This window comes from Medicago truncatula, chromosome 2, assembly GCF_003473485.1.
Source record: "Medicago truncatula cultivar Jemalong A17 chromosome 2, MtrunA17r5.0-ANR, whole genome shotgun sequence".
Lineage (NCBI taxonomy): Eukaryota > Viridiplantae > Streptophyta > Magnoliopsida > Fabales > Fabaceae > Medicago > Medicago truncatula.
In genome coordinates this window covers 9,503,809-9,530,554 of record NC_053043.1, presented here as the reverse complement: position 1 = coordinate 9,530,554, position 26,746 = coordinate 9,503,809, and the positions used below count along the sequence as shown (strand labels likewise).

Here is a 26,746-nt window from a genome sequence, read left to right as displayed (position 1 = left end):
TCCACGACCCTCTCTCGGGTATCATCCACACCACCTACCACGTTGTCAACGACCACGATGCTTTAGATCCTTCAATCTAAGCGACGTCGAAACAGGCGCCAAGAGAAAGATTAGGAGTTGTTGAATCCTAATTGTGTTGGAAAAACCACCCAACATGGAACCTTATGACGGAACCATTGATCTCGATGAGCACATCGAGAACATGGACGTTATTATAGACTATCGAGGTATTTGAGGCGTGGTCAAATGCATGTTTTTCGCCCTAATGCTCAAAAGGGAAGCAATGACATGGTACAAAAGTCTCCCACGAGGATTCGTTGATTCATGGAAAGAATTGTGCCACCAATTCACTACTCAATTTAATGCATCACGAAACGAAAAACAGTGGTGACCTTAGAGGCGTTGTTCAAGGAAAGAGCGAGCCTCTCCAAGATTAAATAGAACACTTCAGCAAAAAACTAATTCCGGTTCGTGAAGCCGATGAAAAATTTATATATCACATTTGAAAATTCATGATTTGTCGATTTTTTAGATTGAAATAAAAATGTTGACTTCGATATTCTTTGACAAATTTGATCGCTAATAACACATGTGTTATCATTCTCACTTTAAACATCTTTTTTCTCATTTCCTTTTTATTCAATTCTCCTATACAAAAATACTAAGTTGTATAGCATGAGTACCACCATTTTAGGACACAAGTGGCTTATTATTGTTGTCTAATAGGACTGGCATGAAGAGAAAAAGATACTAAATTGCAAACAAAATAATTTTATTCGATACAAATTTGCAAACAAAATAATGAAAACGGATCAGACTTGTTTTCTTTTAACATGCATCATTTTGCTATGCACAATGTTATATCCAACTTTAGCATAGGAGATAATGGGACGCATTGTCATCATAGTTGGCTTATGGCTGTTTCCAATCATTTATCCTATATTATAATTCATATCTAACTATGATATTAGTTATCACTACTATTTAATTTAGCTATAATTCATATGCCTATACTAAGCACCCACCTTATCACAATTCACAAAGCTTGTAATCGATGTGAGACATTTGACTCTATCCACTATTATTACCTAGCACGTGAGAATTTCAATTATACAAAAAACTCTATAGCTGGAAAAACTGAAAAAGAAACCAATTATGAAAATCGGATTTTCTATCGTCAGCCAAAATCACACATTCACGAAATCACAACATCGATAACTGATCAATTAAGATCGGACAATACAAATTTTAAATAATTATTTTTATTTTCTTAACTAAAACAATAAAACTTCATCTTAAATTTATATTGTTTGATGTTGATCCAACACTCGTCGAACCGTAATAAATGGATATGTAATTTTGTGATTGAAGAGAATCTAGATTCTTCACTCATACACAAAACACACACGAGCCTTGAAAGGAACCCCTTTGTCCCCTTATGTGATGAAGGGTGTAAATTAAGATTATAACAACTATGGGAAACTATGTTGCATCTTTCATTGGTCACCAATCACCATATAAAACCAACCTTGCTCACCCTTTTTACCCAAAACACGTTAGGCAAAAGGATTACTTGTCTTTGATGCCACTAGTACACTATCCCTTATATCCGCCATGCTTTTGTGGAAGCAAATTACACAATAAGTAGTTTTCTACTTGGTTGGAACAGAACCACTACAAGCCTCAATATTAAAAAAGGAAAAGAAATAGTATGAAAATACAACATAGAAATAGATTTTTCTCTTCCCTTTACCAACTATTTGTTCACTATATGATATGATACTTCGTCATGATATGTCACTTGCTTTTGACTAGAAAACTTATTTACCACTATTTTTAGAAGTATATGTATTAACAGTTTAACACTTGTAATGAGCTAAATTTTCCCAAGGTCTAATTTTTTTTTCATATGTCATAGTTTTTTTTAGGTCTCACGACCTTTTCAAGCCTAAAATTTAGGCTTAATAGGTCATTTGGTCCCCTAATTAATTTTCAATTTTCATTTTGTTCCTATAAATAATGAAACCCACGTTTCGGTCACTCAATTATACGTCTGTCAGTCAAAGTGGTCCCCTCCATTAAATTTTTAATGTTTAATATTTTTGATATAATTTTAACTATTCGATTGCATGTCCATTGTGTTTACGGTGAACCATCTGCACCTAATTTTTTTCATTTTCATCTTATTCCCTCTTCCTCCTCCTCATATCTTCCTCACCAACAACAACAAAAATTCCCTCTTCTTCACCTAATTCAACCTTTCTAGTAAAAAAAAATCAAGTAAAAATTAAACATTTTCTAGAAGAAAAAAAATTCCAGAAACCTAAAAATTCATCACCAACAACAAAAACCCTCATAGAAAATATGGAATTGGAGTAAAAATTCAACCTTTTCTAGGGGAAAAAAAGTTCATAAACCTAAATCTTTTTTCTTTAATTGAAACTTAAATTCACAAAATCTAAACCCTCAGTTTCGTTCCAAATCCCTAATCTCTCATATTCACAAAATCTATCAGATTCATTACAAATCCCTAATCTATCAGATTCACAAAATCTTGTCTAGGCAAAAGGAAAAAGAAGCAGAGGCAGAAGAAGTTGCAGAACGCCAAGCTTCACAAAGGAACGAATGAATTGTCGTTGTTCATCTCCTTCTTCAATGATTCCGTTCACTCCTTCGTTGTTCAACGCATTGTGTTTTGTCACTGTTTCGTGTTTTTGAGCGGTGAAAAAGGAGGAATTAGAGGAACGAGGTTCAACACATCCAAACCCTCTCAGATTTACGAATAAATAGTAATTAAAAAGAGATTGATATTTGAGGTTTGGCAGCACTTTTGGATGTTGTAACTGGCGCTGTGCTAGTTCTGTTATTGGTGTTTTCGGCTGGGAGGGAGTTTAGGTGGGGGTTCTGTCTGTTTTTTTTATAACAAGGTTGTTTTTGTTTTGCAGGGTCTGCTATGTTCAACTAGCTGCCACTGTTGATTGGCTTATGTTTGGAATTAACTGCAGGTCCTGGCCCCTTTGAATTTTCCTATGAGTAGTTTTTTTTCTTTCTTCCTCTTAATAAGTTTGTGTTGTGAGATGATGGGATGATGAAAGGTTGTGTAATGAATCTTTAGATGATTATGAATTTCAGTTTTGTTTTTCTGGGTATGTTGATGAAGATGTATGAAGAACATGATGAATTTGATAAAGAAGAGGAATGAAGAAGATGAAGAAAGGGGAAAATAATTAGTTGTTGATGGTTCATCGTAGATACAATAGACATATATGATCAAATGGTTCCTGTTTTCAAAAATAGATCAAATGGATAAAATTAAAAAATTAATATGGTCTATGGTAGACCACATACAATGTTGGTCCATCTTAGATATTTGGAGTTAAAATTAACGGAACAGGACCAATTTGACTGACGAACGTATAATTGAGGGACCGAAACGTGGGTTTTATAAGTTATAGGACCAAAATAAAAATTGCAAATTAATTAGGGGATCAAATGACCTATTAAGCCTAAAATTTAATACTCCTTTCGCTCAACTTAACTGAACCAGTTGACCATTTCACACATATTAAGAAAAATGTATAAATGAAAGAGATAGAACAATGGTTTAGAGTGTCTTTGTCAAGTATTGATACATTCTTCTTTATCATAAATGTATAGTAGAATATATTGAATTGATAGTGGTGAAAGTAGTATTAATTATAGTTATAATTGAAAAAAAGTGATTAATGTTGTATTGAAAAGTGAAATGGGTTAATATTCTCTGGACAATATTTTTTTACAAATGACTCAGTTATTATGGTACGAATGGAGTAATTTATTTAAATTTTATTTTACGATGAAATCTTGAAATGTGTTAAAATGTAAATAAGCCTACTCGGCACCCTATCCATAATAAGCATAGTCAACGCATCAATGAGTTGCTTATGTTATTTTTTGTTTAGGGTTAATTATGTTGATTAACCCTAAAATTGTGTCGATTTTTAGTTAGGGTTAATTATGTCGATTAAATCGAAAATAACGTGTCAATTTTTCGTGTAAAAATAACAGTTCATAAAATTCTGGTACTGATTTGGTTTTTAAACTTTTAAAGAAATATTATAATCACACCACAACATTCAGGGGCAGATCTATTTAAGGGCTATGTGGGGCTTCACTTCCCTATTTTATATATATATATATATATATATATATATATATATATATATATATATATATATATATATAAAGTTATATTCATTTTGGTCTCTGAATGTGTAATAAATAGTCATAATAGTTTTTTAATGTATTAAAATTCTAAAATAGTCATTGTTTTTGTACTTTGTTAGTCATAATAGTTATAGCTGTCAAAATGGGCGGCCCGACCAGGCCCGTTTAGGCCGGCCCGGCCAGGGGCAAGGGCTTTTAAGGCCCGGGCTAAAAAGCCCAGTTTGAATATGGGCTGAAAAAATAGAGCCCGAGCCCGGCCCTTTACGGGCTCCCGGGCTAACGGGGCAGCCCAGGCCCGTTTTTTTTTCCTTCATTTTTTTTTTCTTATTATTTAAGGACTGAAAACATAATAACATAAATGTACACAAAATTTATAATGAACAAAAGATAAATTAAGTTTGGTCCAAGAGAATAACAATTATCCATACTAAGATAGTAACATTAACATAATTGTACACTAAAAAAGTATATTTATTAAATTCATTTGCTAATCAGTATAGTTACTATATATAATTTTTTTAGGGAACATCATAGTCACTATATTGTCTTGCAAGATCCACATATATGATATAATTAATTAATTAGAACAACACATGTAAAAATAAATTAAAAAAAGAAAGAAAGATAAAGGGTACTAAACTTAGTTGACAGTGAGGAAAGGAAATCACAATGCAACCATAAGCAAAAGGGTTTCAAAAGTGGGGAATAAAAGCATAACATTTTTAACATCATAGGAGAACAAGAGTCAAGAAACAATGATGAAACATGACCACTTTGATTTTTGTTTTTCCTTCATTTTAATTAGAAGTAACAAAATTTCGGTAAAAAAATAATAATTAGAAGTAACAAAACAAATGAACATAATTATATACAATTTTTAGAAGAGAGAATGACTTAAATACCAAATGAACATAATTATTTGGACTGTGTGTAAAAAATAACGTTTTTTTTTTTTTTTTTTTTTTTTTTGCGGGCTGCCCTTAGCCCGAACGTGCTTCGGGATTTTTCGGGCCGGGCTAAAAAGCCCTGAAAAAATTCGGGCTGCTATTTATCGGCCCAAACCCTACATTTTATTCGGGCTTTCGGGCCGGCCTGTAAGGCCCGGTCCATTTTGACAGCTCTAATAATAGTCCGTTAAGTGATAATAAGTAAGTATATTGAAGAGCTAACATGATAAATTAATGAAGTATTTTAATTTTAGAGATTATTTTAACTAACAAAGTATACAATTAGAGACAATTTAAAATTTTGATATATTTAGTGACTATTTTAACCCCACATGTATCAAATGTCTAGATCCGTCCATGACAATATTGTAAGTTATTTATTTTATTTTTTTTGTCGTTAACATTGTACTTTGTTTGATTAATTTAAATAATGAGATTTCAATTTTTGAGCTTCGAAACACTATTTTGAACGTAACATCAAAAACATGATTGTAACTAGAAAAAACATCAAAAACATGTTTTCCTCATTCGGCTCATAAAGGAAAAAAAACGTAAGAACGTACGATCTAGAAAGTCAAGATATGTGGCCAATTTCTATAGGGCAAAACTAAGTTCTATTTTAATTTTAAATTAAGAATTAAATTAAGGTAAGACCTAGAAATGTGTTTTTTAGTCACGGTTTGGTTCAGTTCGGTTGGTTTTTAAAAAGAGTGATGCTAGCAACACTCTCTTCTGAAACCCTCTCTAATATTCACTCTCTTATTGGTTTAAATCATTGTGGGTCTACACTTTGAAAATTGAACCCAAACAAAGTGGTGGGACATACATTGATTTCATCCAATAAAAGAGTGAGTGTTAGAGAGAGCGTTGAAAAATGAGTATTGCTAGCATTTCTCTTTTAAAAAAGACTCAATTAATTGATTTGTTGGTTGGCATCATATCTAGCACAATACTCTAAGTGAGTGTTTTTTAGTCAATTTGGCTTGAGTGACATGGGTTGAGTTGGAGTTAGTGTTTCTCTAAGTTTACGGTTTGGTTTGGTTTGATTTAATCAAATATCACATGTTGAGTGAAAATTTGATCCAAACACATTCGAACCAAACACGACTTTTTATGGTTTTCGGTTTGAGATGGCTCGATTTGTGGTTTGGGTTGGTTCAGGTAAAATGAAGTTGAATAGAATTTTTTACTTAATTTGAAAACAATTTTCACTTAAATTTCAAGACCACTAAATTAAATTTTGTGATTCTTGTTTCTGTTTTAACACTAACATGACACTATCATTGGTTATCGGCCAATACTCCAATCACCACTGATCATCTCTGACAACCATTCCTTACCACCACTATCGATCACTGTTAACTACCACTCAGATCATTGCAAACCACCACTCAAATAATCTCTCCAACCAACATTTCATCCACCTATGATATTCAATAAAACCACCATTAACTACCATAATGACCACCGCTTTGACCGTCGTCAAAAACCACTCCATCCACCTCTAATCACTAAACTGACCATAATAAACAACCACTACTTTGACCTCCATTGGCCACCACTTTTATCACAACTATTCACATACTTCGACAACCTCGTATCACCATTCTAATCACCATCGATCATCTCTCCGACCATTGTTGATCTTTAGAAAAACCACCATTGACAACCACTCTGACCAGCATTAACCACTTCATCCACCTCCCAACACCACTTCATTCACCTCTGATCTTCAATATAACAACCACCAACTACCAATATGACCATCACTCCGACCAATATCGATCACCACTTCATCCATCTCCGACCACTACTTTGACGACCACCGCCAACCACCACTTCATTCACTACAACAATGCCCTTGATTTGTAGCATAATTTGCGGCAGACTTGAATGCATTTGCGGCGACCATGACCCACACAAAAAGCATGTTTTTTTTTGTTTTTGTGATTCATCTTCAATTTTACCTCTACTACGACTACTAGAAACCGCCACTCTTACCACCTTCATCACCATTCTGATAGCCGTCTTTCAACAACCACCACTTTTGAAAACTATATTTTTCTTCTGGTTACATTTGACAACTATTATTAAAATCACTAGTAAATAACTACATTAAATTTTTTTAATATATTAATCATTTTGCAAACATAATGGTATGAGTTCTTTGGGTTAAAACATGTTGCGACGGGCAAAACCTTATGCAAACCCATATTATTCAAAAATAAAATCAAGCTTGTTTCCCATGGGTATCCGAAGGCTTTGCCCCTTGCAAAAGCTTGATCTTTCACATGGGTTCATATCCGAAGGCTTTTTCCCCTTGCGAAAGCCTGATCTTTTTATGTTAGGAGACGACGAATTTCTAGGGGTTTTTGCTTTTACCTAATTAATTTATGGGTTAATAGTGTTTTACACCCTATAATATAGGTCATTTTCGGTTTTGCCCCCTGTAATTTTTTTATTTATTTATCCCTGTAAAAAAAATTGTTTTGGAATACCCCCTAATAGGTCATTCAAAAACGAAAATTTCTGCAAAAAAAAAAGAAGTTGGTTTTTGAATGACCTATTAGGGGGTATTCCAAAACAATTTTTTTTTACAGGGGGTAATTAACAAAAAAATTACAGGGAAAAAATCAAAAATGACCTATATTATAGGGGGGTAAAGCACCATTATCCCTTAATTTATACACTAATTATAGAATTAATAATCGAAATTCAACCAACCTTATAACATTTCATTGAGTTGTAATGTATATATAATTGATACGTTGGTGAATGAAAACGAAACAAAATTTGTGGGTGAATCTTAGCAATGTGTAAGTGTTTTTTGACTTTTTTTTTTTTTTTTTTTTTTTTGTCTTGGACTCGGACACAATTTCCTGACTCAAAATTTTCTTTTATGAATAAAATACTCATAGATGAAACAAAATTTACAGCCCAAAAAAAAAGAGGATTTCATTTACTTAAAATTTGAAAACATATATAATTTTTTCCAAAAAATATAAGAAAAGTTAAGAAGACAGAGAGACTTCCATATGAATAAAATGAATTAAGTTGTTAGATAAATATAGATATAGTTTGAAGAACATGTTGACATGTTAAAAAAATATGATGGGACCGGTGGCAAAGCCAGAAAAATAGGCTTGGATGGACCACTAAATTATGAAACTTTTTTTTTTTATAGTACAAATATTAATTGAAACAAGTTTTAGTTGAGAGACCGTGTAAGGGAGGTTTGAAACCCCCTCAAATTAGATGGTATGTAAACCTTTGCTAAACAGCGAAGCATAAATACGATAAAAATCATGTATCTACTTGTAGAACCGCCGAAATTTAAAACTGTTGAAAAATTGTTTAAAATCTCACAAAATTGATCTATGATTTTTTATTTTTTTGGATGGGCCACTATACTGCTTTTCAAAGATTTGGATGTACCAAAAGCAAAAAACCGTCATAAAATTGTTTAAAATCTCGCAGAATAGATATATAATTATTTTTTTTTCTTTTTCGGATGGGCCGTGGCCCATCCCATCCCATGAAGGGCTACGCCTCTGGATGGGACTAAAACCACACCGTGTCTTTTTTTTTGGTTACAATATGTCTTATTGTGATCCACCTCTAGACCTGTTGTATGAAGTGCGTTGAAATCAGATGGCTTTAAGTAGATTAAAAACGAGGACTCTAACATTTCTTTTATTATATTATTATATTATGTATAATATAATTTTTATTTCTATACATGTAACAACTATCATCATCAGCTAAAGGAAAACTGTTGCAGTAAACGATCATGGTCCCCGGTACAGAACAAACTAATTGTGGTTTAAATACCAACCCATGTTGCAATTTACCCATTCTTAACTCAACACACTTGGATGGGACGATAAGGCCTAAGGTTTTCCGGTTTAACTAAATGTTTTGGATTTAAATTCAATCTTAAAAATAAATACATTTTTTGAGAGAGTTTTGCTGCATATTATAGTTTTATGTGGTTCAATGAATATATACAGTTATGCATAAAGATATCTGATACACATCAATATATATTTTTTCCCATTCTGATCATCATCCAGAATTAAAATTTCTGGCCTTTATGGTGTTAAAAACAAAATCTGACCATAATAATTAGTTAAGAAGTTAATGATTTCCTTAAAAAAAAAAGTAAATGATTTGATTTTTTTTTTTTATGCAAAATGATTCATGATAAATAAATTACTATTTTAAAAAAGAATAGTTATGATATTTTTTGCAAATCATTAATATATATGAATGAATAAAGCAATAAGATTATGCACATGCATTAATTTAGGTACAAATGTATTGTTTTTCCTCCTGTTTATTCTTTGGATGAGTGGGTACACAAGCAATCCCTTCTGTCATTCGCACATAACCCTACTTTTTTAAAATTAATTATTTAATTTTTTAATTGAAAGTTGATAGAAAGGTGTTGTTGTACAGCAACCATTCATATTTTATATTATTATTTGTGCCCATTCCAACTTGTTGCTTGATTTTGCCGATTCACCTCAAAATTCATAGCATTTCCCAAAATAGTCCAATTTACCATGATCTACTTGTTCTTGTTCATCATATATATTACATCACATTATCATCATAATCGTTTATTTCATCTAATTTCTGTTTTCTTTGACCTCAAGCAATGGTAACAAAATTAATAATATCTATATTTGTTTCCAACCCAATGTTATGTTACTACCATTGCTGCCCAATGGCAACATTTTGTCAGATGAAAAATTGGACTATAAACGCTGACTTTTTTATTATTTAGTTTAAGCATTCAGATTTTGACTAAGAAATTTGATTATTTTTAAAAATTAAGATTAATTAGTATTATTTTTCACTACATACCTACTTCTTAATATCATATCATAATCATATTTGATTTAGATAGTTATAGAGTACTACTCCATTAAAATGACACTAATCATCCAAGAGATTGATTAGAATACTTGAGATTATTAATAATAAAGACTATATAAAAAGCAGTGCATCAATAAAAAGTAGACATTAAGGATATTTTAGCATAAATCCATCTTAATTTATTCAATATTAAATTGATGCGTCGAAATTTTAAGCTATCAAAGTTTTATAACGGAAGAAATAAACTACTATTTAAAATACATGGGTATAATCCTTCAAAAAAAAATATGTGGGTATAAGTTTGATTTCTGACCAATACATATAGAGAAAATCAAACATGAGACGAAAATACCTTATTTATATTTTATAACGGAAGAAATAAACTATTATTTAAAATACGCGGGTAGAAGTTCAATTTCTGACCAATACATATAGAAAATTAGACGCGCAACGAAAAATACCTTAGTCATATTTTATAACGGAAGAAATAAACTATTATTTAAAATACGCGGTTAGAAGTTCGATTCCTGACCTATACATATAGAAAACGAGACGCGCGACGAAAATACCTTCTTATGTGTACACATATTTATTTGGACAAGAGTGAGAAGTTCTCTCACAATGTCTAAATATAATTTTTAATCACCATAAGGTCTAAACACTTTCTTTAATTTTTTTATGAAAATGAATTTTGATTTTCATAAAATCACAAAAGAAATTAAAAGAAAAAACAAATAATAAAATGTTCCTATTTTCTATTCTCTTTTGCCTCTAAAACAAAAATCAAACTTGAGAAATGGCTAATGGGCAGTCACCATCTTTCAATCCTTTGGTATTTCTTGCACAAGAGGATAGACATATAGATCAGAAAGAGAAACCTCTCCCTCTCTCATCTTTCTCTAAATAAAAAATTAATTATACAAAAATAAAAAATAAAATTATATATAAGGTGATGCAAATTCCCTTTTTCTCATTCATATATCTCTTACTCATTCATTGTGATACACAACTTTCATTCATTCATCCATTATATATATACATATTTATCTTCTTTCAATCAACGGTAATTGTTCTTTCTTAGAGAAAAAATAAAGAGGGCCTTTCGCCCTCTCTCTTTCTTCTTATGCTTTCTCTCAGATCTTAGATTTCTTCTAATTTTCTCATCTGGGTTTGTCTTCATTTGGTAAACTTTCTATCCTAATTTTATGACTTTTGTCAAAGTTTGATGCTTTTTACAATTTTGAATTATGGGCTGATCTTATTTCGATCCATCTAACTAACCCAATTCAGTAAATTTTTGTTTGTTTTTTTTTTTAAAAAAATTTAGACATCATAGTTTTCTGCTAAAGTTGTCTCAAAAAACATAGATTTGGTCTTTTTTGTTGTTGTTGCTGCATGTTTAATCAGCATTATGTTGTTTTGTGTTTGATGATTGCTGTTTTGATGAATTTAATGTTGTTTGGATTTATAGGACATAGATACGAGGTTTTGTGTTTGTTTGGTGATTGTATCATGTATGTAACTGATTGGAATTTGGATCCGATGATGTCAGATGTTTTTGTTTTTTGTTTTGATTTTGATGTTACTACTTTTGGTATTGGTTTGTTTCAATGATTGTTGGAAAAGAATTATGCATTTTTTTTTTTTTTAAAGATTTCATTTTATGGTTAGAAAAAGAATTTTGATTGGATTATGTGAAAGTGCAGAGTGGAAATGGACCCGGGGAAGCTATTCATTGGAGGGATTTCCTGGGATACAAATGAAGACCGACTCAGACAGTATTTTCAGAACTTTGGAGATGTAGTTGAAGCTGTGATAATGAAGGATCGGACCACGGGACGTGCTCGTGGTTTTGGATTTGTTGTTTTTGCTGATCCTTCTGTTGCCGAACGCGTTGTTATGGAAAAACATGTCATAGATGGTAGAACTGTGAGTTTTCTCATCTCTGTGCTTAATTGTATCTGTTATATCAATTTCTTTATGAGACAAAGTGAATTATGATTCATTGTCCCCCACAGAAATGATTGAGATGCATTTGATTTGCTGAGATGCATTACACGTACAATATCGGTTTGTAAAGAATTTTTTTTTTTTTTTTTTTTTTTTTAAGTTTCGAGTTTCTTGCAAGTTACAGTTGAGCACTAAACATGTGAATCAGATTTAATATGACAAGTTCATGGTGAATCATGATGCTTGCTTAAAGATCTTCAATCATTGAAGCAATTGTAAAGTGTAGTTGGCATGAATGATAGCAATGGCTCGACAAATATTGTATGAGACAGATAATTGATGCTTGGGATTGAGATGTTAAGGCAATATGCAAAACTTGATGAGCATAATAGTTACATTATGTTGTTAATTAAATCTAAGTTGTTAATTATGATAAACCAGTGCTCTAAACAATTCTGATCTGCTAGGAAGCTCTACTAGTCTTGGTTGTTAATTAAATTTCCAAGTACATTATTTGTGTTTCTCTCTCACTCTCTCATGGAGTCCTTGATTTCTATAACTCCCTTCTTATTTATAATTATGTCTATGATATTTGTTAAATTAAGTTTATTGTCATGCATTTAAAATGCAGGTTGAAGCAAAAAAAGCTGTCCCTAGAGATGATCAGAATGTGTTTACTAGAAGCAACAGCAGCAGTCATGGATCGCCTGCTCCTACTCCTATACGCACAAAAAAGATATTTGTTGGAGGTCTAGCATCCACAGTTACTGAGAGTGATTTTAAGAATTACTTTGATCAATTCGGAACAATTACTGATGTTGTTGTAATGTATGATCATAACACTCAACGTCCTAGAGGTTTTGGATTCATCACATATGATTCTGAGGAAGCAGTTGAGAAAGTGCTGCACAAAACTTTTCACGAACTTAATGGTAAAATGGTTGAGGTTAAGAGGGCTGTCCCAAAGGACTTATCTCCAAGTCCAAGTAGAGGTCAGCTAGGTGGATTTAGTTACGGTACTATGAGTAGAGTTGGTAGTTTTTCTAATGGTTTTGCTCAGGGATATAATCCAAGCCTGATTGGAGGACATGGACTTAGATTAGACGGTAGATTGAGTCCTGCTAATGTTGGCCGTAGTGGATATTCTCTTTTCAGTCCTAGTTATGGGACAGGACTCAACTTTGAGCCACCATTGAACCAAAATGAAAATGAAAACTTTACTTCTAACTTTATCATGGGCCGTGCATTGAGTTCTCCATACAGTGCAAGTCCGAGCAGGTACAATAATGCCATGGCATATGCTGCTGGTTCAAATGTTGGCAACAGTTCAGCCATAAGTTCAACAAATCAGAGTTTGTGGGGTAATGGAAATCTTAATTATGCTAATAACCCTGCAAGCTCTGATGCTTTCTTAGGTTACGGAAGTGAAAATTCAAGTATTGGTTCATTTGGCAATATTGGATCGCTTTGGAGTACCTCTGTTGGTGCTGCTAATCAAGCTGGAACTATTGGCTCTGGTTATGGTAAAAGCAGTCTTAATTATAGGCTTGGAGATGTGATTTTAGGGTCAAAAGCGGTAGGTTATGGAAAAAACAGTGAAAGCAATGTTGAATCAGATTCATCGTACGCTTTCTCAAATGGCAGTTATGGCGAGGCATATAAAAGTACCTTTGAAGCTGGGCCATTTTATCAAGACCATACTTGGAGACCAACAACTTCAGAACTAGAGGATTCTGGTCCTCTTAGTTTTGGCCTTGAAAATGCCGTTTCAGATTTAATGCGCAAAAGCTCTAGTAGTGGTCACATTGGGGCTTATGCTGCTGTTGCTAATAGACAATCAAACAGAGGTAGAATATGTTCTTTTAATTATCATTTGAAAATAAAAAAGTTCTTCATTGCTAAGTTGATTAATGTTTAGATTTTATACTTGATTATGGCTCATAACTTGATGTTAATATTATAAGAAAAGTTCCATATTTTTCTTTTATATTCACATACTGATTTCTGCGTCCCTTAGAGTCTTGTCAACAATACCAGTGTGTGCGAAATGCGGATAAACGAGTTACTAGTGAATTAAGTAGTTTAATCATATCATTTTTCCAAAATGCTGGTCCAATGAATAAATTCTAGCCATGTTAGGACCATAATTTGTGTGTGTCTGAGCACAGGCTTCAAATTGCAATATATAAATTATTAAGTTCACGATCTTGAACTTTTCATGTACATTGTGATATGCTAAGAGAGATACACCTTACTTTCCATATGATTATTTTGGATGCTTAATTATATGTTCCTTTACTTGAATCAGTTTGTATGACGATACGCTTGCATGTATTAATGTGTTTTTGACCATGTTTTACCTCAGGAATTGCTGCTTAGGAAGGTTATGCCATGTATGATGCTAGCTTGTGTTTCGAAGGTGAATGAATGTGGAAAGCATAAATCTTCTTCGTTTCGTGATAGTTTGAATGATTCTAAAATTTCGTTAGAGCCAGTTGGATTGGCAGTGTTGAATAACTTGCAAATACACAGACTTACAAGGGATTTACTATATAAGGGTTGAGTTGAGTGTGAATTATAGGTTTTCTTTCTTTGGGATTTTGAGACTTGTAATCAAGTTATATGATGGAGTTTGTCACAAAATGATGCACACCTCTCTCTCATGACAAAGTAATACACAAAAGAAGAAGACCTTCTCCCTTTTATTTTCTTTTGTTATATTTTTTTTCTTTCTCTTTTTTCAAACTGTTATTCCTTATTCCTCTTTGGACAATTAGAGTTGGACCATGTTGCTAGTCTTGGCTGGTTGGTATTTTTTAATTTTCTTCTCTTCAGTGTTTTGATTTCTCAGAATCTGTAAAAGATACACGATATTATCATTGAAATGTTCATCTAGGTTCCTTAAAATGTTAGCTGATTCATCTTCCACACAATACAAATTTTTCTTGTGCTATTATATGCTTCATTTATGAATTATGATGATTCATGTCTTGCTTACACTCAAACAATTTTTGTGTATATCATTGTCATTCTTTCTTCCCATTCTTAGTTAAAACAATAAAAATTAATTCAATGTTATTGATGACTTTTAGCTTTTTCCCCTCTAAAGACATAAACAAGGCGGGGAGCACTCTCTTGTTCTTCCATACTGCCTTTGTTACTGTTCTCCGCCATGAAAAGTTAGGTACTCGAGGATGGGTGCTCCGAGTGATGGAGAGCATGATCATTGCTCTCGTATCTGAGCTGCCTTTTGGGTTGCAAATTGGCATCCCAAGCACGATGGAGGGCATGATCCCTGCCCTCGAATCTGAACTGCCTTCTGGGTTGCGAATTGACATTTCTATTCCCATCTTCATTCTTTTCGTATGATTTACATCTACATTTTGTGAGCTTATTGCCTCTCAAACACTTGCAAAAAAAATTGTATACACTTTTCTATTTCATGTATTATACCTTGACTCTATAACACTGTTTTCTTTTTTCTTAAAAAATGATACAACAACTTCACAACCTGTTATCTCCCACCTTTACTGATTTGACCGCTCTTCGTCTAACCTACTCTCCTTAGTCCTTACTATATAGTCTACATGTCTCCTTCATACATGCTTAAATCACCTAAGTCGAGTTTCCACTATCTTTTTACCCTAGCTCTTCAATGATGTCATTTATAATCATATCATGTCTAGTCTTACTCTTATCACACAATCCAACACAACAATCTCATCTCTGCCACATTTATTTTATTCTCTTGTTACTCTTTATCGTTCAACACTCTATCTCATACAACATCGTCGATCTTATAGTTGTATGATAAAAAAATTCCTTTAACTTGAGTGATACTTTTGTATCATATAAAAAACATGAGACCCTCCTCCATTTCAACAATCTTCTTTGTATTTGATGATTTGCATCTCATTATATTTCTCCGTTGTTTTATACTATAGATCCCAAATATTCAAACCATATAACTTGTGGTTTGACATGATTTTCAAATTTCAACTCTAAGCTAGGAAGTAGTAATGCCTTGCTTGTTGGTAAAATTACATTTTGTATACCTTATCTTACTTCTACTCACATAAAAATCATACACTTCTAAAATTTATCTTCAAGTCTCCAACCGACCATATACTTTGTCATACTTTCTAAACACCAATTTAAAATTATTTCAAAAAAAAAAAAAAAACACCAATTTAAAATGAAAAGGTTAATAATGAATCTAGCACCTGCCTTAAAGGCAATTAGTGTAATTATATTCCTTTCCCTTTTAGAAGTGGTTAAAGATGCCATTTCTATGAGAACTAAAATTTGAATATTTTAAATTTTAAAAATTGTAATGATTCCATCATTTTTGAAATTACATATAGTATTCAGACAGGGAATTCCTATCCCACTTTATTCTAGAAATGCAAGTTCCTTTATATCCAATAAATTGACATGACATTTTCAATGTACATCATTATTTTTTATTTTTTTTTGTAGCTCAAGTATAAGCATGAAGCATTTGGTCGAAGAATTTTCTTCAACACCAATAATGTCACACAGACCAAGTGTTTTCTCTATTTATTTTTGATTAAAAATAGTTGTACGATTTATCTTAAAGTTAGTAGACAATGCAATGGAGCAAGTGATTGAGTGCAAGAGGATGCTTGAAGAATGTTTGAGGGGGTCACACATACAATACAGGTAGGGTAGGATCAAATTCTTCTTGTTCCATTTCAAAAACAAGCTTATTTTCAAAATAGATAATGATAATTGTTAAATTAAAGTATTCAAAATAAATGTTCTCTTTATTTGAAACATATGAATATATAGTTTTATTTATTAATTTATATAATCACTGATTTTATACTTCTATAAAAAAATGCCGTGCCTGCCCTACAAAAAATATAAATGGAAATTGCAGAACTTATTTGACTTTCTTTTCACTAAAGAACGTGGTTGACTTAGATTCTAAACTATTGGAGTCTGTTCAAGCATCAATAGTCACTTCTTTTGACTTTCTTTTCCCTAGACTATGATATGATAGACATGGTCTAAAATTTACACACACAACACAACTATAAGTTAGTGAGTTGTATTTATTTTCTACAATATCTAAATAAATTAAATACTCTAAGAAAACATTAACTCTCTTTGGGTAAACTATAAAACATCCCCGTGAGCTTAGCTCAGTTGATAAAGACAATGCATAATATATACAAAATCTAAAGTTCAAATCCAGACACCAAAAAAAACTATAATAAAACAATAACAATTGTCAACAAAATTGATACAACAATCAATTTTCTTAATTCTAATGTTTTTCTCAAAATGGTCTTATATATAAAGACAAGGTGGTATATATCGGGTATAAGAGATTCATGATTCGATGAATGCATATTCGAGAACGAGTAATCCTACTTCTCATTTGTTTTAGTTGAAACCGCCCTCTAAAAGAGTGTTAGTAGCATAGTGTGATACAAGTGAGTAAGTGACATATACTTGAGTATTTTAACCATTTGAATATTTTAATTTAGGGTTCGATTAGTTGCGCATGGAGAACACCTTATATATATAAACAGTTTTTATAAGAAAAAAAAACCAGAAATCAAAATTCAGATAATGTCAACCGTCAATTATTTACTTTGGCTCCAATTTGCAATAGGCAAGGTTCCAAAATTGGAGAGAAATGATATTTCCATATTATTGATCAAAATAGAGTAATGATATTTGTATAACCATTTAATGACAATTTTTGCGACAACTTTATTTTTCTTAAGAGAAAGGATAAGAACATTTAAATATACTCTTTCTGTCTCGCAATAATTGTTTCTTTACCCATTTTTATTTTTCTCAAAATAATTGTCACTTTAGAATACCAATGCAGCATTTATTATTTTTTCCATTATTATACCCTTATTTATTAAATTTCATCCAACTTTACTACTCCACTAACTACAATTAATAAGGGTGTTTTAATACACTAATTTTACCATCAAAATCAACACAATTAATTATTTTCTTAATAACTGTGTATAGACTATTATTTAGAAACGGAGGGTGTAAGAGTTATTAACAAATTGTAATAAAATAATTGTATATATATCATTTGTTTTCGGAATAAGAATATTTCCATCCTGCTGACCTCTTTAAGCAAAAAGAATTGAAGGAACATTTCGAAGGAACACTAATTTTGAGCAAAATTCTCATTTTCCAATGAGTTTAGATGCCATTTAATGTCAGCCATTAAAAATAATCAACGGTCTGAAAGCAAGATACGGTGGGGTTAAAGGGGTACACCGTGAAGTGAACGCCACCTTACGTAAAAAGAGATATCAGAAGAATAAAACGTTTCAATTAAAATTATAAAACGTTTAAGAAAAAATTACAAATACTAACCGTATTTTATTTTACAATACATTCAATCCTATTTTACCATTATATATAATATCGTAATATTTCCCTAGAAAAAATATCGTAATATTTTTTTTATAACTATATATACAATAGTATCTTTTTTCAATTGAAAAACAAGTCTACAAATTTAAATTCCAGGTGGCAAATGAATCCAATTGCCATGTCCATGTCTATCCTATCAATTTATTAAAGTTAAAAAATTCAATGAATCCACCCACTCAACAAAAAAAAAAAGATAAGGCAAAATAAGTGACGAAGTTGAGTCTAACAAAAGGGATTTTATTCCTTGACAACGTGAGTGAGAATTTAAATAAAAAAACTATCAAGCATTGAGAAAAGAGTTTCTTAATAATAAAAAAGGTTTTGGGGTCGTAAATAGCATTTGCCGGGTACCATCCCAGTAGATATTTGACTTTGGCAATGAGAAAATTTAGTGTCGAGATACCTATAATAATGTGGGTCCTTTGGTTGGTTAAAAATGAGTAAATTTTTAAGATACAAATACCCTTTTTATGACCCTTATGAATAATATCACATCTTTTAGGAGATATATAATTAAGAAATTTTAGGACTATCTGGTCATCCAGTAAGGTGCATCAAACACACATGATTGCTTGACAAGGACCAAGACAAATGTCCTTTATGTTGATGGGAGCTCTCTAACAAACCATGAGGTATTCAAATTTGGTGATCTAACTAGATATGCTAGGGGATACACCAGGGGGACTTTATTTGAGGATGTTATGAAAATATTGGTGCTCAAACATCCTACATGTGGTGATTGTAGCTTTGATGTAGGGCGTTCACATGTGCCGTGAAGAAGCTTTATATAATATCATATGCTACACTAATTTGAAGCATACATTTCAATGGTTCAAAGTGCTAGCGTTACTATACATCATTTTGACAATAGGTAGTTGTTACTTGTCAATACATGGCTAAAGATTGGAGCCTTAAACTTCTCATACGTTGCGTGAAGGGAACACGTGTGTTGATTATATTGCCAAGCTTGATGCTAGATCCAGTAGCGAGTTAATGGTTATGACTAATTTTCTAAGATGAGCGTCATTTGTTTCTAATGAGAGACACCACGGGGGTTGCCTAACCGCGTAGCTAGTTTTTTTTTTTTCACTGTCATTTTCTTCATCCCTTTTCTTATGTAACAAAAAAACTTGATGTGGTAGTTCAGTGATAAGAGTTTAACTTTATAACTTTAAGATGTTGTGTTCAAATTTTTAAATCAAACGTAAAACTTTGTAGATAAGTACACTCCAAAGTCTCAAACCGACATCACCAACTTTAATTTTAACATTTAACTTTAATTCTTTTGTAAAAAAAAGAACATTTAACTTTAATTCTAACATAATCTTTATGTCGATAATGAAATTGATCTCACATCATTGTTTTGTAGTAAGATTTAACTTCTTATCAAATTGAATGATTTTTATATAGCCGAAACTATTTTCTTCTTATCCTCTGATTTTTGAAGAAATGAGTCATGGTAATATGAAATTATTCTAATCCAAATTTGGTGGATTCGTTTTTAACTAAACTTTTATTTATGAACGAATGGATTTTTTATAATACAAGTCAAGGTTATTTAATGTCAAAACAAACAAAAAAGTTAAATTTATCTAAGATGATAAGAACGATGCATTTGGTGCGGAGTCTTCACGAGATATCAGTAATAAACAGTTACTTATGACCAAACCCGTCATGTGGGGACACAACCATTAACTCTTGTTTTCACTCAATTCAATAACCTTAAAACTCCGATATTATTCTTATTATCCCCGAACACTGCATGTACAAAAAAAACACAATCATTTCACTCTGTTGTTATTCATCAAATTCTTCAAATCGTGTGTATTTTGATTGAAGGTAGAACAAAATGGCCGAAGGTGGTCATCAATTAGCAGACAAAACAGAGTTCACAGAATGTTGGCGAAGAACAACCGAATCACCGTATCTCATGCGTCTTGCTTTATCAGCTGGTATTGGTGGTCTTTTATTTGGTTACGATACAGGTTAGTAGTTATCACCAACACTTCTGATCAAAGGTATATTCCTATGTCCAACATCGACACCAGACACGCTGAATTTTTATCAAATTATTATTGATATTGACGTGTCAGTATCATGTTCTGTTATGTCCGTGTTACATAGGTTGTTGATGTTACTGTTGTTGCATGTCAAAAATCATAATTGATTTTTTTTTTTTTTTTTTTTTTGTGTGCAAATTCTTTCACGTGCAGGTGTGATTTCTGGTGCTTTGTTATATATCCGTGATGAGTTTGATCAAGTTGATAAGAAAACATGGCTTCAGGTGAATTTTTATCGTACTATTGTACTTATTTTTTGTTTCTTACTTTTGGATTGGAACATGTTTTGGTGGGACCCAATTTTTGGGGGTCACATACACATAAACCATGCAAAGCTGCAAAAGTCAAGTAGATGAGAACAGAAAGTTCAAATTTTGACTTTACCAATAGAATTTTAAATATATGTTGAAATATTAGTTGTTCGATCTTCATCTAATGGCTAAGATCCACTAATATGATTGGAGAGAACTGGTGTGTATGTTTGTTTTCAATTTTGATTTTTGAAGGAGACAAAATTGATTTTGGCATAAAATTGTTCTCCACCAGAATTGATTTTGTGTTTAGAATCATTCTAATTTAGAGATTTTGCCTTGAGAATGGAGTTTTAGTCTCAAGATTTTTGTTCAATTCACTTATTACCAAAATTATCCAAACATAATTTATTTTACAATCAATTCACTTAATTTTAACCAAAATCATTTTGCATAATAGTAGAAATAAACACATATCAAGTCGTTATTCTTATGCATTTCAAGGGAATTGGATTATGTGTGTGTTTGGTTCTACGATGACAATAGATATGTTTTTAATGATTTGACTTTGTAAAATTGATTTGAGCTAAAGCACTGTTTGTTTACACATTTGTGTTGCGCGTCTGTCCAACTCAAATTTCTCGCACAAAAATCACGGTTGCGAGAATTAGTAGCGGTAGTTACCAAATATATGCTAAAAATGAGTTCGACAATAAATTTAAGACTAAGTGGTCGTTTGTTTTGGCGCCCAAAAAGTGAACGTGCGTTTACTTTGAACCTACAGTTTTTAGCTTATGTATTTTTACGGGTGCAATGCTCTCGCATGCATGGTGGCAATGAGGAAAATGCGAATACAAACGGACGCTAAATATCAATTGTAGAGACAAAAAATACAAATTCTAGTCTCAATTTATAATCAATATTGGAGGCAATTTTGCATAAACACAATTACGCATCTTAGTCATTAGATGAAGATCCAACGACCTATATTTCGAGTTATATTTTTAAACGAACTTGACGAAGTCAAAATGCCAACATCTGGATCTTCCTCCAACAACTGTCATCATTTCACTTCACGACTTTGTGAATCTCCTCGCTGCAGAAAATCTAAGTCCAATTTCAAGATGGTTGACTTGATTGTTTTATTATGCAGGAAACCATTGTTAGTATGGCTGTTGCAGGAGCTATAGTTGGTGCAGCATTTGGAGGATATATGAATGACAAGATGGGAAGGAAGAAAACTATTTTAATGGCAGATGTGGTGTTCGTTGCAGGTGCATTAGTTATGGCTGCTGCTCCAGCTCCTTGGGTTATCATTATCGGAAGAGTTTTAGTTGGCTTAGGAGTTGGTGTTGCATCCATGACTGCTCCTCTATACATCTCAGAAGCTTCCCCTGCTAAGATTAGAGGAGCATTGGTTTGCACCAATGGTTTACTTATAACAGGAGGTCAATTTCTCTCTTACCTCATCAATTTGGCATTTACCAAGGTATGTTCTATGCTGGATTGAAAGACCTGTAGTTATTGAAGTTCATAACATAACACTTGAATGATATTTTTTTATGTCATCAATTTGATTTCTTTTAGGCTCCAGGAACATGGCGTTGGATGCTTGGAGTGGCAGCAATCCCCGCTATAGTGCAGTTCGTATTGATGTTGTCCCTCCCTGAGTCACCTAGATGGCTCTACAGGCAGGTAATACTAATGGTTGCCATCACCGGTGTTGTCAATTGTGAAAAATATAGTGGTTTGATCAAATTGTGCCACGCAACATTGCTATAACGCCGCTATTTGACAGCATTTTGCACTACACAATGTATCATAGAATAATAACAATTTACTCAAATTCTGTTGTGCTATAGCACCACTATAATAACCACTATTTAAAAACACGGATCATGACATGCATAACATTTTCTCAACCCTGCAAATGAAGAATTGATTCAATGTGACAAAAAAATTGCTTCAATGTGATTGTTTTTAATGAAGTGGACTCTGATTTGATGTTAGTCTTGTGCTTAAACTCCGGAGTACCGGAGTGTTCACCTAATTACAATGAAACTCTTAAATTATTTTATTAATTTTTCTTGTATTCCTTGACTTCAAATAATAATGTTCTAACTTCTGATGGATGCCATGTATTCCGTTGAGATTTGTGTATACATTGCAACTTAATTTTTAGCTATTTAAAAGAGTCTTTAGATTACATTGAGCTTAACTTAAAGTCTAAATTAAGAAGGATCAATACAATAACAATATAAATAATTTTCTTTTCTCGCAGAGCAAGGAGGAGGAAGCAAAGATTATTCTGACAAAAATCTATCGCCCCGGTGAAGTTGCAGACGAAATGAAAGCCATGCATGAATCCATTGAAGCCGAGAAGGCAGAGGAAGGCTTGATCGGTCATAGTCTTGCACAAAAACTAAAGGGTGCTTGGTCTAATGACGTAGTTCGAAGAGGACTCTACGCAGGCATTACTGTCCAAGTTGTTCAACAATTTGTCGGTATTAATACAGTCATGTATTACAGCCCAACTATAGTTCAGTTTGCAGGAATTGCCTCCAACTCCACAGCACTTGCACTCTCCTTAGTTACTTCTGGTTTGAATGCCGTTGGCACTATATTGAGCATGATTTTAATTGATAGATTTGGAAGGAGAAAGTTGATGCTAATCTCCTTGATTGGTATCTGTGTTTCACTTGTAATGTTAAGTGTTACATTCAACATAGCATCTCACCATGCACCTGCAATCAGTAAACATGATTCCCTTAGTTTTGGTGGGAACTCTACATGCAATGCTTATGCAACGGCCCCTAATTTCTCGTCGTGGAATTGCATGAAATGTTTGCATGAAGACTGTGCCTTTTGTGCTAATACCCAAAGTGAAGTAAGTTCTACTATATTCTTCTCTACGTGTCTCATTTTCTTAATAAAATAAGAAATTTAGGTGAGTTGGGTTGAAGAGATTTAGCACTGTTACCAGGGTCAGAGCAGACCTCGAGAGTCAGAGAACGATGATTAGCTTTTGTTATAAACCAACTATCCTATGAGTTAAAGTTGTTAAGTAAAAGGACATGAATTTTATAACTTACACACCTTAGATATTTCTCATCCATTCTCATGAATATGCACAATCCTTGATTTTATAAAAAAATTACACATCATTATTAAGGAATATTTAATAATATTACCTGTTTTCGTGTCATACAGTTTCAACCAGGAGCATGCTTGGCAGCAGGAAAGAATATCCGAGGCATGTGTCGTGCACAAAAACGTGTATGGTTTTCCCAAGGTTGTCCAAGCAGAATTGGAATCCTTGCAGTTGTAATCCTTGGACTATACATCATAGCATATGCTCCTGGAATTGGAACAGTGCCTTGGGTTCTAAACTCGGAGATTTATCCATTGCGGTTCAGAGGAATAGGTGGAGGTATAGCAGCAGTTTTCAACTGGTGTGCCAATCTAATTGTGAGTGAGTCATTCTTGAGCATGATAAAGGCTCTAGGAACTACCGGAACATTCCTCCTCTTTGCAGGGTTCTCTTTGATTGGCCTTGTAGCCATTTATTTGTTAGTGCCTGAAACCAAAGGCCTTCAGTTTGAGGAGGTTGAGAAATTGCTTCAAAAAGGGTTTAGACCTTTCCCATTTAACAAGAAAAAGGATGACGACAAAGGGAAGGAGAAAGTGCAAGAGATGGCTTGACTGTTATGTCATTTTGTTCAACACAAAACTTGTTGTGTTTGGATTAACCGTAGAAATATGTTATAATAAATATCAACTATGTATAAATCATTTCAATTTTCGCAGAAGTTGCATATTGTATACATAAAAGCATATTTGTATACAATGTTGTATAAATGATTTCAATTGTCACAAAACTTGTTTTGTTTGGATTAACTGTAATAGAAATCTGGAGGATATAAACCAAACTAAATAAAAATACACTGTTAGTTTTTAGAGTTTGGACTATTCTACCTCGTGCCCTATGATTATTCCTATTTTATCAATAGAAAAGTGATGTGTTTGATACTTTTAACAGATTCAAATCCTTGGTTCATAAACATAAAGATTAGAAGAATCCAACGAGAGAAACCTAGACACGCACATAATAAGACTAGACACTGAGACTTAAAATTCACACTCCATGTTTATATAGCCACTAACCGCCATGAGTGATGAGCAAGTATGCACGTTTGTGGGAATGCTAAGGACCTTGCCAACATACTATGTGGTGAATGAGGAAGCTGACGGCCTAACATGGGGCGCCACGAACCCCTCAACGAGAGAAACCAACGCACTGATAAGCTGTAAATGTATAGTTTCTATCGTATCATAAAAAACATCGATTCCACATGAGAGTAGTGTTGATTACCAATTCTTTTTTTTTCTTTTTTTTTTAAATTGATTAGCTAAAGAGATTAGATTTTAAGAAGTTGATTTTTGGTAGAAAATAAACAATGATAATAAAGCTTATTGGGATTGTGGCTTTCATCCCAATTTTCTGTTTGCCATGAAAATCAAATTTCTAAAAGTAAGGCAGGCTATTATAACCTATGTCTAATCACAAGACAAAACAACATAAACAAATAACATAAGATAGAAAAAATATCAAAAACTTACTTAGATAAAAATCAGCAAAGGTACAAGAACAAGATGAAGTTAGAACTCTCTTTGAGAGAATATATGAAAGTTGCAAAATTACAAAGTAAAGCTAAATAATCTAATGTACCTTCTAAATGCTTAAGAGTATGGGTTATATAGACTGGTTTTCATGCATTTAGTAGCCACTTTTCCATCATAACTAATAGTTGCATTCAAAACTCACTCAAGAGACAAAAGAGTTACCGACAAAAAACTCAGCTGTCGATCATGTTATAGTCGTAACATAGTATTATGGACACCCATAATTCTCTCGAGTGGTGATATGTTAACTACCATAAGTGGCACACACCTCTTCTATCATTACACGTAAATGTGACACGTGATCATATGACCCTTACTATCCACCTACCTAACACTCTCTTTCATATAGGATGAACTTACTAAAATGTCATTTCAAATAGGATGTATAATAGGGGTAGGAAAAAAAGGGTTTTTCTATCATGTGCAAATCTGCACATGTTAAGAAATTTAAAGTAGTATGTTTGTATTGGAATTTGTGTATTTTCTATTAAATATATAATTTTTTAATAAATAATTGTTGTTTTTCAATAAATAGTTTTTATTTTTAACTACTTTAAGATGTGCAATATTGCACATGTTACGAAAAAAAAATTAAATCAACCTAACATTATTGAATTCTCTCTAATCTCATCTCAATCTCATGTACTCAATCTTTTGTTCTTCTGAATTTTGGTTATGGACATGTGCTTTATTTTTTATTTTTTATGGACATGTGCTTCTGGCTATGGGTGTAATGACATTATCGACTTTTCAACCCTTTTCTCATTGACTTGCCCTTCAAGCATCCTCATTTAATTCCTTGTCTTCAAAACTTCATCAAATGCTTCTATTTTCATCACTTTTTTCATGTTCACTTCTTCTTGACCTATTAAATGAAAATAAAACAAAATGTAGTGAATTGAAGCTAAAAACAAATAAAAATACTCATTTATCAAATAAAATAAAGCTATAAAAATAGGTAGAAAATAATATTATCATGCACTACTTGCAAAATTAGTCGAGTGAGGCTAGACATCGTAGACCACATCGTTTTGGTCAATAGGAATAAATTCGTCTATAAATACTACTCATTCTGTACATTGTAAAGACACATTCAATCAAACACAACTATTTTCTCAATTTTATTTATTTATCAATTTGTCATCATCTTTTTTTTTTTTTTTTGATGCATTTGTAGTCTAGTAACGGAAAAAAATCAAACAACTGTATTTAATGCTCTACTAGAGCAGGTAAGGAAGCCACAACTAAACAACATAATTTCTTCCTTGACGTTAATCGCTTGAACACCTAGGAACCCACTATATAATGACCTAGGATAATCCATGGACCA

The 26,746-nt window shown here is 32.5% G+C and overlaps 2 protein-coding genes across 4 annotated transcripts; both read left to right on the top strand.

Annotated features, from left to right (window-relative positions):
- Positions 1–10,828: 10,828 nt before the first annotated feature.
- On the top strand, positions 10,829–14,937 carry LOC11416649 (heterogeneous nuclear ribonucleoprotein 1). 3 transcript variants are annotated; one of them, XM_024776120.2, is made up of 4 exons: positions 10,829–10,983; positions 11,741–11,963; positions 12,616–13,831; positions 14,350–14,937. In XM_024776120.2, exons 2-4 carry the CDS (start codon positions 11,748–11,750, stop codon positions 14,361–14,363), a joined length of 1,446 nt encoding a protein of 481 aa, XP_024631888.1. In that variant the 5' UTR covers positions 10,829–10,983; positions 11,741–11,747; the 3' UTR covers positions 14,364–14,937. The 3 variants fall into 3 exon arrangements, with proteins under 3 accessions (XP_024631888.1, XP_003594254.2, XP_024631887.1); XM_003594206.4 differs by having other exon boundaries at positions 10,906–11,097; XM_024776119.2 differs by lacking the exon at positions 10,829–10,983 and adding an exon at positions 11,016–11,217.
- A 5,107-nt stretch (positions 14,938–20,044) lies between these two features.
- LOC11416648 (inositol transporter 4) lies at positions 20,045–24,702 on the top strand. Its single transcript, XM_003594204.4, has 6 exons — positions 20,045–20,407; positions 20,636–20,706; positions 21,887–22,222; positions 22,321–22,428; positions 23,015–23,620; positions 23,944–24,702. Exons 1-6 carry the CDS (start codon positions 20,272–20,274, stop codon positions 24,433–24,435), a joined length of 1,749 nt encoding a protein of 582 aa, XP_003594252.1. The 5' UTR covers positions 20,045–20,271; the 3' UTR covers positions 24,436–24,702.
- Positions 24,703–26,746: the final 2,044 nt, after the last annotated feature.